The sequence below is a fragment of the Anas acuta genome, chromosome W (genome assembly GCF_963932015.1).
Source record: "Anas acuta chromosome W, bAnaAcu1.1, whole genome shotgun sequence".
Lineage (NCBI taxonomy): Eukaryota > Metazoa > Chordata > Aves > Anseriformes > Anatidae > Anas > Anas acuta.
In genome coordinates this window covers 24,767,132-24,784,513 of record NC_089016.1, presented here as the reverse complement: position 1 = coordinate 24,784,513, position 17,382 = coordinate 24,767,132, and the positions used below count along the sequence as shown (strand labels likewise).

At 47.8% G+C, this 17,382-nt stretch overlaps 1 protein-coding gene and 1 pseudogene across 1 annotated transcript; both read left to right on the top strand.

Annotated features, from left to right (window-relative positions):
• The window catches only part of LOC137846706 (very low-density lipoprotein receptor pseudogene), a 666,922-nt pseudogene that overhangs the window by 552,200 nt on the left and 97,340 nt on the right, over window positions 1–17,382 (top strand).
• LOC137847222 (uncharacterized) lies at window positions 5,639–8,497 on the top strand. The gene is made up of 2 exons (XM_068665495.1): window positions 5,639–5,929; window positions 5,972–8,497. Exon 2 carries the CDS (start codon window positions 6,127–6,129, stop codon window positions 7,465–7,467), a length of 1,341 nt encoding a protein of 446 aa, XP_068521596.1. The 5' UTR covers window positions 5,639–5,929; window positions 5,972–6,126; the 3' UTR covers window positions 7,468–8,497.

The following is a 17,382-nucleotide window of genomic DNA, read 5'->3' as shown; positions in this document are numbered from 1 at the left end:
CCTGTATCCTCCTGGGTCACTCTGCCTTCCTCCTTCACCACCCTCTTATCCCCTGAGCTTGTCACAATAGCTCTCCAAGATATTGAATATTTCTGGAATACTCAGAATACCATAGTCTTGTTGTTCTGCCTCATGAATGCACTTCAGATTCTGCTTATAGTTAAACAACTACTTATGAAGCTCATCCGGAGATCTGCCCGGAGGCAGGATAGTTGTGGGTGGCAGGGAGTATGGGTGGATATGGGCAGGCATCTAGAGCAGTTGGCACCCCCAGTGTGTTGGAAATTCACCCCTGAGCAATGGCAAAATCCTCAAAAACTGGCAGAATGCTTGAAAAAAAGGTGTCATGATTCTGGCAGTTCTAAAGTAACACAAATCATTGTAACGTGCTGGGGCCTGGCTCATGCCTATCGAGCTGCCATTGATACTGCTATCAACTTAGTGACAGACCCTGCGGCCACTCCAAGCCCTGTGACAGATCCAACGGCCACTGTGACCCCTACGGTGGACTCGGCAGCCGCTCCAGATCCGGTTCCTGCAGCCGCTCCAGATCCGGTTCCTGCAGCCACTCCAGTCCCAGCTCCTGCAGCCACTCCAGTCCCAGCTCCTGCAGCCGCTCCAGCTCCAGCTCCTGCAGCCGCTCCAGATCCGGTTCCTGCAGCCACTCCAGTCCCAGCTCCTGCAGCCACTCCAGTCCCAGCTCCTGCAGCCGCTCCAGCTCCAGCTCCTGCAGCCGCTCCAGCTCCAGCTCCTGCAGCCGCTCCAGTCCCAGCTCCTGCAGCCGCTCCAGCTCCAGCTCCTGCAGCCGCTCCAGCTCCAGTTCCTGCAGCCGCTCCAGCTCCAGCTCTTGCAGCCGCTCCAGTCCCAGCTCCTGCAGCCGCTCCAGCCCCAGCTCCTGTAGCCGCTCCAGATCCGGTTCCTGCAGCCACTCCAGTCCCAGCTCCTGCAGCCGCTCCAGCTCCAGCTCCTGCAGCCGCTCCAGCTCCAGCTCCTGCAGCCGCTCCAGTCCCAGCTCCTGCAACTGCTCCAGCTCCAGCTCCAGCTCCTGTAGCCGCTACAGCTCCGGTTCCTGCAACTGCTCCAGCTCCTGCAGCCGCTCCAGCTCCTGTGGCCGTGTCAGAGAAACGAGCTGTAGCAGTGCAAGTTGATCCTGCAGAGGGTATTCCAATCCCTGTAACGGGGTCAGAGAAACGAGCTGTAGCAGTGCAAGTTGACCCTGCAGAGGGCATTCCAACCCCTGTGGCAGACCCTGTAACAAAGTCAGAGAAACGAGCAGTAGCAGTGCAAGCTGCCCCTGTAGAGAAGGTGAAAATATGGTATAGAAATTCAAGTCGTTTAGAACGCAGAGAGTCTTCTGCCAATCCAGGTAAGGCTTCCGCCAAATCTAGGTATAGAGATGACGAAGATGACGACGACGCTGGGCCATCAAGGATTCAGGAGGAAGATGAGGATGTCGAAAAATCAACAGTAACTACCCGAAGCCTAAACGAGCGCGAGCTACGAGATGTGCGAAAAGATTTTGGTCGCTGTATAGGTGAGCAGCTTGTCACCTGGCTGCTCCGGTGCTGGGACTCTGGAGCCAATTGTGTGGAATTAGACGGCAGGGAAGCCAGACGGTTGGGATCCCTTGCTCGAGACGCCGGCATTGACAAAGCAATTGCAGATGGAGCACAATCTAACAGCCTCTGGAGGCGTCTCCTCTCAGCTGTGAGGGAAAGGTATCCCTTCAAGGAAGAACTTTTATGTCTACCAGGCAAGTGGACCACTATGGAGAAGGGAATCCAGTACCTGAGGGAATTAGCCGTACGGGAAGTGATTTATGAGGATCCAGACCTCAGACAAACATCCAAAGATCCAGATGAAGTCAAGTGTACACGACCCATGTGGCGGAAGTTTGTACGGAGTGCACCATCATCATATGCCAGCTCATTGGCAATAATGGCCTGGAAAGAGGATGAGGAACCCACAGTGGATGAAGCGGCTAAACAACTCCAGCAGTACGAAGAAAGTCTCTCCTCTTCCTTACAGGCCTGCGTCTCAGATGTGGAGAAACTTTCTGAAAAGGTTCACCAACTTGAAGAGAATCTATTGTCCTCCCCACCTGAACCAACCAGTGCCCACCGACCAAAAGAGAACACTTGGGAGAAACTTTCTGAAAAGGTTCACCAACTTGAAGAGAGATTATTCTCCTCCGCACCTGTACAAAGCAGTGTCTCAGCTGTCAGGGGTAGGCGTTCACCCACACAAGGAAGACGATATGGTGGGTACTCACCCCGTGCCACCCTGTGGTTTTACTTACGAGACCATGGAGAGGACATGAGAAAATGGGATGGAAAATCTACCGCGACCCTAGAGGCACGGGTACGTGAGTTGCAAAAGAAAACAATCAGGAAAAAAGGATTCTCCGAAAAGTTTGCTGCTCCAACTTCCAGCAGACAATCCTTCAAACACAGAAACGAAGAAGATTCTGACCAGGATTAGGGGGGCCCTGCCTCCAGCCAGGGGGAGGAAAGGGACAATCGAGTTTATTGGACTGTGTGGATTCGATGGCCTGGCACATCACGCGCACAGAAGTATAAGGCTTTAGTAGACACCGGTGCACAATGTACTATAATGCCATCGAGCTATAAAGGACCAGAGCCCATCTATATTTGTGGAGTGACAGGAGGATCTCAGCAGTTGACTGTATTGGAGGCTGAAGTGAGTCTGACTGGGAATGAGTGGGAAAAGCACCGTATTGTGACTGGCCCAGATGCTCCATGTATCCTTGGCATAGACTATCTTAGAAGAGGATATTGCAAGGACCCAAAAGGGTTCCGGTGGGCTTTTGGTATAGCTGCCTTAGAGACAGAGGGCATTAAACAATTATCTACCTTGCCTGGTCTCTCAGAGGACCCCTCTGTTGTGGGGTTGCTGAGGGTCGAAGAACAGCAAGTGCCAATCGCCACCACAACTGTGCACCGGCGGCAATATCGCACCAACCGAGACTCCCTGATTCCCATCCATAAGCTAATTCGTCAATTGGAGAGCCAAGGAGTGATCAGCAAGACCCATTCACCTTTCAATAGCCCCATATGGCCAGTGCGAAAGTCTAATGGCGAGTGGAGACTAACAGTGGACTATCGCGGCCTGAACGAAGTCACGCCACCACTGAGTGCTGCAGTGCCGGACATGCTGGAACTTCAGTATGAACTTGAATCGAGGGCAGCCAAGTGGTACGCCACAATTGATATCGCTAATGCATTTTTCTCCATCCCTCTAGCAGCAGAGTGCAGGCCACAATTTGCCTTCACTTGGAGGGGAGTCCAATATACTTGGAATAGGCTGCCCCAGGGGTGGAAACACAGCCCTACCATTTGCCATGGGCTGATCCAGTCTGCGCTAGAGCAGGGGGAAGCTCCTGAACACCTGCAGTACATCGATGACATTATTGTGTGGGGTGACACAGCAGAGGAAGTTTTCGAGAAAGGGAAGAAAATAGTCCAAATCCTTCTGAAAGCCGGTTTTGCCATAAAACAGAATAAAGTCAAAGGACCTGCACGAGAGATCCAGTTTTTAGGAATAAAATGGCAAGATGGACGTCGTCAAATCCCAATGGATGTGATCAACAAAATAACAGCTATGTCTCCACCAACTAACAAAAAAGAAACACAGACTTTCCTAGGTGTTGTGGGGTTTTGGAGAATGCACATCCCAAATTACAGTCTGATTGTAAGCCCGCTCTACCAAGTAACCCGTAAGAAGAATGAGTTTGAATGGGGCCCTGAACAACGACAAGCCTTTGAACAAATCAAGCAGGAAATAGTCCATGCAGTAGCCCTTGGGCCAGTTCGAACAGGACCAGATGTAAAGAATGTGCTCTACACTGCAGCCAGGGAGAACGGCCCCATCTGGAGCCTCTGGCAGAAAGAACCTGGGGAAACTCGAGGTCGGCCCCTGGGGTTTTGGAGTCGGGGATACAGAGGATCTGAGGCCCGCTATACTCCAACTGAAAAGGAGATATTGGCAGCATATGAAGGAGTTCGATCTGCTTCGGAGGTGGTCGGTACTGAAGCGCAGCTCCTCCTAGCACCCCGATTGCCGGTACTAGGCTGGATGTTCAAGGGAAGGGTCCCCTCTACGCATCATGCAACTGATGCTACATGGAGCAAGTGGGTTGCACCGATTACTCAGCGGGCTCGAATAGGAAACCCCAGTCGCCCAGGAATATTGGAAGTGATCATGGACTGGCCAGAAGGCAAATACTTTGGGATATCATCAGAGGAGGAGGTGGGTCGTGCTGAAGAAGCCCCACTGTACAACCAGTTGCCAGAGAATGAAAAGAAATATGCCCTGTTCACTGATGGGTCCTGTCGTATTGTGGGGAAGCATCGGAGATGGAAGGCTGCTGTATGGAGTCCTACGCGACGAGTTGCAGAAGCTGCTGAGGGAGAAGGTGAATCGAGTCAGTTTGCAGAAGTGAAAGCCATTCAGCTGGCTTTAGACATTGCTGAACGAGAAAAATGGCCGGTTCTCTATCTCTACACCGATTCATGGATGGTAGCAAATGCCCTGTGGGGATGGTTACAGCAATGGAAGCAAAACAACTGGCAGCGTAGGGGCAAACCCATCTGGGCTGCTGCATTGTGGCAAGATATTGCTGCTCGGGTAGAGAACCTGGCTGTGAAAGTACGCCACGTAGATGCTCATGTGCCCAAGAATCGGGCTACTGAAGAACATCAAAACAACCAGCAGGTGGATCAGGCTGCTAAGATTGAAGTAGTCAGGTGGACTTGGATTGGCAGCATAAAGGTGAATTATTTATAGCCCGATGGGCCCATGACACCTCAGGCCATCAAGGTAGAGACGCAACATACAGATGGTGTGGTGTAAATGCCTGAAGTAACTAGGAAAATAAAACTAACATTCACGTTTTTAAGGAAAAGGTACAGCTTTGAAGAGGCTTTCAGGGTAGGGCATAACTGCATTATCTGAGCGTTCCCTAGGCTCCCAACCTTAGATGCTATCGCGCTGGGGAAACTTGGTGTGCTAGCTCTAAGGAACACCACGGAGCGTGGAGTGGAGTGGAGACACCACGGCTAGGCTCTGTGATCAGGTGGGACCTCGATTGTTCTTGTGCACAAAGCAGCACTTTTTGCCACCCTAAGCCAAAGACCTGTCATGTTTTGACAAATGCTGTACCCTAGTGTTCTTTTTGCTCATTATAATATCATTATAATACCAAAACACACCTCCATCCCAAAAGCTACCCGCCTCCAAGGTGCGACCACCCCTCACTGAGCATGCGCTCTGAATTTCTCGGAGCCTATTACTTTAAACGGAGACGGGAAAACTTTACACCAATCATAACTAAGATATGCTTGACTAGAGCCACTCAAGCTCCACCTAAAAGATAGAAAATAATATAAATTGGCCCAAGAGAGAGGGGATGTTAGGGAAGATACCACCGTCAGGGGAGATACCATCCCGAGGACATACAGCATCCTTAGGACCTCCTGACTCCTGGGATCAGTCGACGGGCTGAACCTCTCTTCCCCCCCCATTGGGACGCCTTTGGGTGAGATCTGAATATTTGCTTATAAATCTCTATATAGAGTCTTTGATCCTTTCAATGCGTTTATTTCTAGGCTGTGCACCCATAACATCTATAACATCTGTAACACCTATAACACCTGTCACATCTATAACACCTATAACGCCTGTGTATTTCATGCATATTAGCTTGCTTTTGCAGACAGTCACTATCGCCGGCAATCCAAAAGAACCTGATTATCTGTTGCTGTAATAAACCATACTTGATTGCATTGTGATAGCTTTCATTAATGCGACTTGGGTGAGGGTGATTATCCGTGATAATTCAGTGTTCTGAATCTAACCAGACCCCCAGACGGTTAATGCATTGTTGGTGAATGTCTGAACGGACCCCCAGGTGGTTAATACGTTTTTGGTGAATGTCTGAGTGGACCCCCAGGCGGTTATTACGTTTTTGGTGAATGTCCGAACGGACCCCCAGTTTTGGTGAATGTCCGACTGGTTCAGTACTCTGAATCCAAACGGGCCCGTGACGGTTAATCAGCTACACCCCTTTAACGCGACAGTAAAATTGGCGTAGTCGGCAGGATTGCTATGGATAAACTACTGCAAAAATATAAATGTGCCCCTTCCCAGGCAGGGAAGGAGTTTTCCCAAAAGTTTTGGAAAGATGAGGAGAAAGTGGTAGAGCGCATTGAGCTGTGTCAGGCTTCACGAAAGATTGGTCAAAGAAAGGGTAAAAGCGCGATTTGTGCTGTGTTAGGAGCCTGTTTGTCTTGTGCTCAGCAAGAAACTAAGGAAACTCCTGCTCCCAAACTGATCTCTGATGCAGAACATACAGCTTTGAAATCAGAGATTGAGGTGTTTAAGTCATCATTGGCCTTTGAAAGGGAGACGGGAAAAACATTAGGAATCAGAGTGGATAAACTTTTGGATGAAAATAATAAACTTTCCATTGAGAATGACAAACTTGTGACTGAAAATGACAAACTTGTGACTGAAAATGATAAACTTGTGAGTGAAAATGATAAACTTGTGCATGAGAATAATCATCTTAAACAATTGCTGGAGAGGGTTAGTCATCTGTTAAATAAAGTACAGCCTTGTGCTCCGGTCAAGCAGATTCGTGGAGTGCTGCATAATGCAGAACCTGAAAGCTGGGACAGTGATTTCTGGTCTGACAGTGATGATGGTGTTGAAGAGATTTCTGATTCTGAACCCCAATCCATTTCCTTGAGACCTTTGGTTAAGACTGAGACTGCTGTTGATGATAATGATGAAATCCGCACTACTGTGCGAACGATTCCATTGCCACCAGCAGAGTTGGTTAAAATACAGGAGAAGTTCTCAAGGCGGTCAGGGGAATCAGAAGTTGAGTATGTGTGTCGAGTTTCTCTTAAAGGAGGAGATCGAATGATGTTGAGTGAGGAAGAGGTAGGAGGCTTTTGGAGACCTGGAGTATTTTTAACCACCACACCAGGAGCTGACCTGGCTGTAGCAGTACAGAAAGCAGCCTGCATTCAGGCGATATATGAAAGAGATGAATTAAGGAAATCCCCGATGTTAGCTCCTATTGATCTGGTTTGGTTAACCCCTCTCATCCGTGGACTCCCTGATTGTCTTAATATGTTTGTAGTAAACACCCAAGATCGCATACTAGCTGCTTGTAGGGATGATGATAGTGGTTGTAGGCAAAATCCTAACTCCCCTATTCCCACCTGGAGTGAATTGGTACAAGACATAGATAAGTACGGACACCAAATGGGCTGGATTAATTCATCCAGTATTAAATCCCAAGACCACTCTCGGCGAGTCCACCAAATCCACACTAAAAATCCCAGATATCCCAAATTCAAAGAGAGATTGAAACCTAATAGGGAACGAGGTGAGTTGTGGTGTCAGCAAAAAAACTCTTATCCCCGGGGAGGGCAATGAGCCACCCTGCTCGGCAGGTATTAGCAATTCAATGGCTCTCTAATGAACACTCTGACCCTATCATCATCATTCCTGTTGAACCCCCAAAAATATTGGTAAACTTTCTTATTGATACCAGGACCCAAATGTCAGTAATTACACATGAGACAGAACAAACCCTGAGCATAACACCTGGTCAACACAGGGTTAAATTCACGGGAATCAATGGTGTGGAAAAACAATGCCCCACTGCAAAAATTTCACTCTGGTTGCTAGAGGAACAAAAATTAACCAGGGTAGAAGTATTAGTTGGTGCTGCATATACTAATATTTTAGGATTTGACATACTGCATGGTTGTATGTGGAAACTCCCTGATGGAACTGTGTGGAGTTTCGCGACACATCAAAGGGTTTCAGGCACCATGAGACTGAGTCTGTTACAAACATCCATACCCTCATCCCCTGCTAAAATCATTAATGATCGGCAATATCTGTTGTCAGCAGCAGCACTTATGGGGATTGACGGGGTGGTAACAGAATTGGAAAAAAGAGACATTATTAAAAGGACCCATTCACCTTACAATTCACCAGTGTGGCCAGTAAAGAAACCAACCAGGCAATGGCATTTTACAGTGGAATACAGACAGCTGAATGCTAACACTACACCTTTGACTGCCACAGTTCCAAACATGGCAGAGATAGTGAAAGCCCTCCGTGTTTCTAACAGTAGCAATAGTGCTAACTACTTCCAAATATTTCTACGCATGGGAAATCAAAGATTGCTATTTCACCCTCTTTCTAACCCTGCCGGTTGAATACAACCGAGCATATTTTATTTTCTTTTGTGTTCACAGGAACCCTGAGCGAACTGTATATGGACAGCTGGAAGATGACGAATCAACAGTTTGGATTAATGATGCTATGCTTTACCCTGACCTTGATGCAATTACAGACCTTAAAGGAAACTTAGCTACTGTGGCTGTGCATGGAGCTGAGGTGTTTCACCATGGCATTTAACCATGTATTGTCACAGTATAGTACAGTCACTGTAACATCTTGTCCTGGTTTCAGTTAGCACAGAATTAATTTTCTTCCTAGTAGCTGGTGGAATGCTGTGTTTTGGCTTGGGATGAGAAGAGTGCTGATAACACCCCGATGCTTTAATTGTTGCAGAGCAGTGCTTATACTAAGCCAAGGACATCTCAGCCTTTTGCTCTGTCCTGCCAGCGGGCAGGCTGGGGGTGCAGTAAGAGCTGGGAGGGGACAGACCCAGGACAGGTGACCCAAACTAGCCAAAGGGGTATTCCATACCATCTGACGTCATGCTAAACAATATATAGGGGTGGCTAGCCGGGGGGAGGGGGCCGGACTGCTCGGGGTTAGGCTGGGCATCGGTCAGCGAGTGGTGAGCAATTGCATTGTGCATCACTTGTTTGTACATACTATTATTACTTTCCTATTATCACCATTGTATTATTATTGTTATTATTTTATTATTATTTTGTTATTATTATTTTCCTGTCTTATTAAACTGTCTTTATCTCAACTCACGGGCTTCACTTTCCATTTCTCTCCCCCGTCCCAGAGAGGGAGGGGGGAGGGTGAGCGAACGGCTGCGTGGTGTTTAGCTGCCGGCCGGGTTAAACCACGACAGTCTTTTTGGCGCCCAACGTGGGGCCCGAAAGGTTGAGATAACGGCAGATCTGATCAGAGTGTGTTAAACTAAAATTGGTGTAAGGATTAGACCTGCTTAATAGTCACTTGTCATAATGCTGATTGCTTTAATCTCAACTCTGCTGCGCCTGTTTTCCAAATTGAGTATTATAGTACATTATTTTCCGTATTTGCTCTCTGTCGTGTTGTTTATTCTCTCCGGGCCCTGGTTTCAGATCATTATGGTGCTGTGTGTTGTAGCAATGGCTTATGAGACGATGAAATATGTGATCATGACTCTAACTTGTTATTTGTATTCAGTAACATCGTCGACTCTGTACTTTGGAAACTGTATCTTGGAAACTATTAGCAATTATACCTATTTTTTTTTTCCATTATGGAGTCAATCTGTGGAGGGGAAAGGGGAAGATATTTTTCCTTACTTGCTTACTCTCCCTTTCTCCTTCACCACCCCTGTATCCTCCTGGGTCACTCTGCCTTCCTCCTTCACCACCCTCTTATCCCCTGAGCTTGTCACAATAGCTCTCCAAGATATTGAATATTTCTGGAATACTCAGAATACCATAGTCTTGTTGTTCTGCCTCATGAATGCACTTCAGATTCTGCTTATAGTTAAACAACTACTTATGAAGCTCATCCGGAGATCTGCCCGGAGGCAGGATAGTTGTGGGTGGCAGGGAGTATGGGTGGATATGGGCAGGCATCTAGAGCAGTTGGCACCCCCAGTGTGTTGGAAATTCACCCCTGAACAATGGCAAAATCCTCAAAAACTGGCAGAATGCTTGAAAAAAAGGTGTCATGATTCTGGCAGTTCTAAAGTAACACAAATCATTGTAACGTGCTGGGGCCTGGCTCATGCCTATCGAGCTGCCATTGATACTGCTATCAACTTAGTGACAGACCCTGCGGCCACTCCAAGCCCTGTGACAGATCCAACGGCCACTGTGACCCCTACGGTGGACTCTGCAGCCGCTCCAGTCCCAGTTCCTGCAGCCGCTCCAGTTCCAGCTCCGGCCGCTACTCCAGTCCCAGTTCCTGCAGCCGCTCCAGTCCCAGTTCCTGCAGCCGCTCCAGTCCCAGTTCCTGCAGCCGCTCCAGTTCCAGCTCCGGCCGCTACTCCAGTCCCAGATCCTGCAACTGCTCCAGCTCCAGCTCCTGAAGCCGCTCCAGCTCCAGCTCCTACTGCTGCTCCAGTCCCAGCTCCTGCAACTGCTCCAGCTCCAGCTCCAGCTCCTGTAGCCGCTACAGCTCCGGTTCCTGCAACTGCTCCAGCTCCTGCAGCCGCTCCAGCTCCTGTGGCCGTGTCAGAGAAACGAGCTGTAGCAGTGCAAGTTGACCCTGCAGAGGGTATTCCAACCCCTGTAACGGGGTCAGAGAAACGAGCTGTAGCAGTGCAAGTTGACCCTGCAGAGGGTATTCCAATCCCTGTAACGGGGTCAGAGAAACGAGCTGTAGCAGTGCAAGCTGCCCCTGCAGAGGGCATTCCAACCCCTGTGGCAGACCCTGTAACAAAGTCAGAGAAACGAGCAGTAGCAGTGCAAGCTGCCCCTGTAGAGAAGGTGAAAATATGGTACAGAAATTCAAGTCGTTTAGAACGCAGAGAGTCTTCTGCCAATCCAGGTAAGGCTTCTGCCAAAACTAAGTATAGAGATGACGAAGATGATGACGACGCTGGGCCATCAAGGATTCAGGAGGAGGAAGATGAGGATGCCGAAAGAGCAACAGTAACTACCCGAAGCCTAAACGAGCGCGAGCTACGAGATGTGCGAAAAGATTTTGGTCGCTGTATAGGTGAGCAGCTTGTCACCTGGCTGCTCCGGTGCTGGGACTCTGGAGCCAATTGTGTGGAATTAGACGGCAGGGAAGCCAGACGGTTGGGATCCCTTGCTCGAGACGCCGGCATTGACAAAGCAATTGCAGATGGAGCACGACCCACCAGCCTCTGGAAGCGTCTCCTCTCAGCTGTGAGGGAAAGGTATCCCTTCAAGGAAGATATTTTATGTGTACCAGGCAAGTGGACCACTATGGAGAAGGGAATCCAGTACCTGAGGGAATTAGCCGTACGGGAAGTGATTTATGAGGATCCAGACCAGACACAAACATCCAAAGATCCAGATGAAGTCAAGTGTACACGACCCATGTGGCGGAAGTTTGTACGGAGTGCACCATCATCATATGCCAGCTCATTGGCAGTAATGGCCTGGAAAGAGGATGAGGAACCCACAGTGGATGAAGCGGCTAAACAACTCCGGCAGTACGAAGAAAGTCTCTCCTCTTCCTTACAGGCCTGCGTCTCAGCTGTGGAGAAACTGTCTGAAGAGGTCCACCAACTTAAAGAGAATCTATCTTCCCCCCAACCTGAACCAACCAGTGTCCAACGACCGAAAGAGAACACCTGGGAGAAACTTTCTGAAAAGTTTCACCAACTTGAAGAGAGATTATTCTCCTCCGCACCTGTACAAAGCAGTGTCTCAGCTATCAGGGGTAGGCGTTCACCCACACAAGGAAGACGATATAGTGGGTACTCACCCCGTGCCACCCTGTGGTTTTACTTACGAGACCATGGAGAGGACATGAGGAAATGGGATGGAAAATCTACCGCGACCCTAGAGGCACGGGTACGTGAGTTGCAAAAGAAAACAATCAGGAAAAAAGGATTCTCCGAAAAGTTTGCTGCTCCAACTTCCAGCAGACAATCCTTCAAACACAGAAACGAAGAAGATTCTGACCAGGATTAGGGGGGCCCTGCCTCCAGCCAGGGGGAGGAAAGGGACAATCGAGTTTATTGGACTGTGTGGATTCGATGGCCTGGCACATCACGCGCACAGAAGTATAAGGCTTTAGTAGACACCGGTGCACAATGTACTATAATGCCATCGAGCTATAAAGGACCAGAGCCCATCTATATTTGTGGAGTGACAGGAGGATCTCAGCAGTTGACTGTATTGGAGGCTGAAGTGAGTCTGACTGGGAATGAGTGGGAAAAGCACCGTATTGTGACTGGCCCAGATGCTCCATGTATCCTTGGCATAGACTATCTTAGAAGAGGATATTGCAAGGACCCAAAAGGGTTCCGGTGGGCTTTTGGTATAGCTGCCTTAGAGACAGAGGGCATTAAACAATTATCTACCTTGCCTGGTCTCTCAGAGGACCCCTCTGTTGTGGGGTTGCTGAGGGTCGAAGAACAGCAAGTGCCAATCGCCACCACAACTGTGCACCGGCGGCAATATCGCACCAACCGAGACTCCCTGATTCCCATCCATAAGCTAATTCGTCAATTGGAGAGCCAAGGAGTGATCAGCAAGACCCATTCACCTTTCAATAGCCCCATATGGCCAGTGCGAAAGTCTAATGGCGAGTGGAGACTAACAGTGGACTATCGTGGCCTGAACGAAGTCACGCCACCACTGAGTGCTGCAGTGCCGGACATGCTGGAACTTCAGTATGAACTTGAATCGAGGGCAGCCAAGTGGTACGCCACAATTGATATCGCTAATGCATTTTTCTCCATCCCTCTAGCAGCAGAGTGCAGGCCACAATTTGCCTTCACTTGGAGGGGAGTCCAATATACTTGGAATAGGCTGCCCCAGGGGTGGAAACACAGCCCTACCATTTGCCATGGGCTGATCCAGTCTGCGCTAGAGCAGGGGGAAGCTCCTGAACACCTGCAGTACATCGATGACATTATTGTGTGGGGTGACACAGCAGAGGAAGTTTTCGAGAAAGGGAAGAAAATAGTCCAAATCCTTCTGAAAGCCGGTTTTGCCATAAAACAGAATAAAGTCAAAGGACCTGCACGAGAGATCCAGTTTTTAGGAATAAAATGGCAAGATGGACGTCGTCAAATCCCAATGGATGTGATCAACAAAATAACAGCTATGTCTCCACCAACTAACAAAAAAGAAACACAGACTTTCCTAGGTGTTGTGGGGTTTTGGAGAATGCACATCCCAAATTACAGTCTGATTGTAAACCCGCTCTACCAAGTAACCCGTAAGAAGAATGAGTTTGAATGGGGCCCTGAACAACGACAAGCCTTTGAACAAATCAAGCAGGAAATAGTCCATGCAGTAGCCCTTGGGCCAGTTCGAACAGGACCAGATGTAAAGAATGTGCTCTACACTGCAGCCGGGGAGAACGGCCCCACCTGGAGCCTCTGGCAGAAAGAACCTGGGGAAACTCGAGGTCGGCCCCTGGGGTTTTGGAGTCGGGGATACAGAGGATCTGAGGCCCGCTATACTCCAACTGAAAAGGAGATATTGGCAGCATATGAAGGAGTTCGATCTGCTTCGGAGGTGGTCGGTACTGAAGCGCAGCTCCTCCTAGCACCCCGATTGCCGGTACTAGGCTGGATGTTCAAGGGAAGGGTCCCCTCTACGCATCATGCAACTGATGCTACATGGAGCAAGTGGGTTGCACTGATTACTCAGCGGGCTCGAATAGGAAACCCCAGTCGCCCAGGAATATTGGAAGTGATCATGGACTGGCCAGAAGGCAAATACTTTGGGATATCATCAGAGGAGGAGGTGGGTCGTGCTGAAGAAGCCCCACTGTACAACCAGTTGCCAGAGAATGAAAAGAAATATGCCCTGTTCACTGATGGGTCCTGTCGTATTGTGGGGAAGCATCGGAGATGGAAGGCTGCTGTATGGAGTCCTACGCGACGAGTTGCAGAAGCTGCTGAGGGAGAAGGTGAATCGAGTCAGTTTGCAGAAGTGAAAGCCATTCAGCTGGCTTTAGACATTGCTGAACGAGAAAAATGGCCAGTTCTCTATCTCTACACCGATTCATGGATGGTAGCAAATGCCCTGTGGGGATGGTCACAGCAATGGAAGCAAAACAACTGGCAGCGTAGGGGCAAACCCATCTGGGCTGCTGCATTGTGGCAAGATATTGCTGCTCGGGTAGAGAACCTGGCTGTGAAAGTACGCCACGTAGATGCTCATGTGCCCAAGAATCGGGCTACTGAAGAACATCAAAACAACCAGCAGGTGGATCAGGCTGCTAAGATTGAAGTAGCTCAGGTGGACCTAGATTGGCAGCATAAAGGTGAATTATTTATAGCCCGATGGGCCCATGACACTTCAGGCCATCAAGGTAGAGATGCAACATACAGATGGGCTCGTGATCGAGGGGTGGACCTGACCATGGACGCTATAGCACAGGTTATTCATGACTGTGAAACATGTGCTGCAATCAAGCAAGCCAAACGGTCAAAGCCTCTTTGGTATGGAGGACGATGGCTGAAATATAAATATGGAGAGGCCTGGCAGATTGATTACATCACACTCCCTCAAACTCGCAATGGCAAGCGCCACGTACTTACAATGGTGGAAGCAACCACCGGATGGCTGGAAACATATCCTGTGCCTCATGCCACCGCCCGGAACACCATCCTGGGCCTTGAAAAGCAAGTCCTATGGCGACATGGCACCCCAGAAAGAATAGAATCAGACAATGGGACTCACTTCCGAAACAACCTTAGAGACACTTGGGCCAAAGAACATGGTATTGAATGGGTGTATCACATCCCCTATCATGCACCAGCCTCCGGGAAAGTTGAACGATACAATGGCCTGTTAAAGACTACCTTGAAAGCAATGGGCGCTGGGACGTTCAAAAACTGGGATACGCATTTGGCAAAGGCCACCTGGTTAGTCAATACTAGGGGATCTACCAACCGAGCTGGACCTGCCCAATCAAACCTGTTACGTACTGTAGATGGGGATAAAGTTCCTGTAGTGCATGTAAAAAATATGCTGGGTAAAACAGTCTGGGCTACTCCTGCCTCAGGAAAAGGCAAACCTATTCGTGGAATTGTTTTCGCTCAGGGACCTGGATACACTTGGTGGGTGATGCAAAAGAACGGAGAGGTCCGGTGTGTACCTCAAGGAGATTTAATACTGGGTGAGAATAGCCCATGAACTGAATTGTACCATGTTAATTAGTATATTATACTGTATGTTATCACTACCATGATTACTATAGGTGACTAATTAGAATGTATGGAAAAAAGTGTAACCTGAGCATGACATAAATGGTATGGAATAAGGGGTGGATAGATGTCCTGGTTTCAGTTAGCACAGAATTAATTTTCTTCCTAGTAGCTGGTGGAATGCTGTGTTTTGGCTTGGGATGAGAAGAGTGCTGATAACACCCCGATGCTTTAATTGTTGCAGAGCAGTGCTTATACTAAGCCAAGGACATCTCAGCCTTTTGCTCTGTCCTGCCAGCGGGCAGGCTGGGGGTGCAGTAAGAGCTGGGAGGGGACAGACCCAGGACAGGTGACCCAAACTAGCCAAAGGGGTATTCCATACCATCTGACGTCATGCTAAACAATATATAGGGGTGGCTAGCCGGGGGGAGGGGGCCGGACTGCTCGGGGTTAGGCTGGGCATCGGTCAGCGAGTGGTGAGCAATTGCATTGTGCATCACTTGTTTGTACATACTATTATTACTTTCCTATTATCACCATTGTATTATTATTGTTATTATTTTATTATTATTTTGTTATTATTATTTTCCTGTCTTATTAAACTGTCTTTATCTCAACTCACGGGCTTCACTTTCCATTTCTCTCCCCCGTCCCAGAGAGGGAGGGGGGAGGGTGAGCGAACGGCTGCGTGGTGTTTAGCTGCCGGCCGGGTTAAACCACGACACATCTCAAAACAGAAAGGACCTAAATCTCTCTACTTTAGTTCTACATGGAAACAAAATATTTTCAAAAGATGAATGGAGTTGGAACAATTCTCTAAGAATGGCTGAACTTTAAGCCATGTCTGGACAGACAATACAAATTGGTTGCCAAATAACTAAAATAACTGAACCAAATTTTGATTGCTGGTACAATTTTACTTTCACCAAACCTATAATTGTGTACTGTCTCTGAGGCTACAGAGGCACAGAATTACTATTTGAATTCATGGTCAAAGGATAAGAAGCCTCTGCCCCTGCAGATATTTGAAAATGAACCGACTCAGCCTCCCATTGGTCTAACTCCTTCCATCTTCAACACAGGTCCTTACATAATTAAAATTGTGGGAAAACAACAAATTCTCTTTGACCCTAGTTGGTCCCTAAAAAAGGGCCACAGGATGCAACTGGGTTATTAGGGACAGGATTAGGTATATTAAATAGCATTGATGCTGAGGTTTTAATGAGTAGAGTAACTGCTACTACAGATGACCTAAGGAAATTGGAACAACCAATAAAATCATCCTTATTGGCTTTAGGAGCAAATCAATGGCTTCTATCAGATATTTTACCCCATTGGGAACAAATTGAGGAAAATGATCATCAATTAATTGTAAATGCCCTTGGAAAAGCCCAAGGCAATACCTCCCTTGCCTTGAGCTGTATCCAAGCGCAGTTATGGATACAATCTGTAGCAGCAGCTATTATTAGAGAAGGAGAAGGAGGAACTTTGCCCACTGAAATTCGAAAATTGATTTGGGATAATGCTTCAGAATTTGAAAAAGAATTTCAAGCTTGGTGGCAATTAGTCAACTTTACCCATTATGCAGAAAATGATAAAATTGTTGCCTTTATACTTACTATAAGTAATGCCACCGTATACAATGTATATCCAATCATTGCATTAGGACTCAACCATAATGGAACTATACTTTATCCTAAAGAGCATAAAGTATGGGCCCATCAAAAGGGAGGAAAGTGGCAAACAATTGATGTAAATGCATGCATTGTGCGTGAACAAAAAGGTTTCATCTGTGAAAGTAACACGCTGGAATCTCAAGACATTTGTCTTGACACTGAGCAAAATATTTGCCACTTTGAGATACATCCTAATGAAACCCTTAAAACTGTACTTGTATATATTGGGAAAGGCTGTGTTTGTATGAGAACTCATTGTGATTCTATAGTCGTAGATGATACAGTGGTAGATACCAGTAATCACTCTAATGTTTGTGTTTGCAATTTTACCAAAATTCTAGGATGTGATTTTAAATACTCAGCTCCTGTCACTTCTTATCAACTTATTGCATCCAATTATATTCTGCTTCATGAACTGCTGCCTACTCCTATTGGAATGAACCTCACCTTGGTGAAGAAATCGCTGGTACATGAGGACCTGAAGCAGCTGATGACACAAGTCCGAGAAAATGGACATCGAGTGATGGAAAGAGTGAAGAGAGATGAGAGACACCGTTGGTGGGACACTTTGTTTGGATGGTCGCCAGCTGCCAAGGGAATCTTCAACAAGATGCTTCACCCTGCTATTGTTCTGCTAATACTCACTGTATT

What these genes read in the sequence shown, in the direction of transcription:
- LOC137847222 (XM_068665495.1), top strand. Translation starts at nt 6,127, where the DNA reads ATGGATAAACTACTGCAAAAATATAAATGTGCCCCTTCCCAGGCAGGG.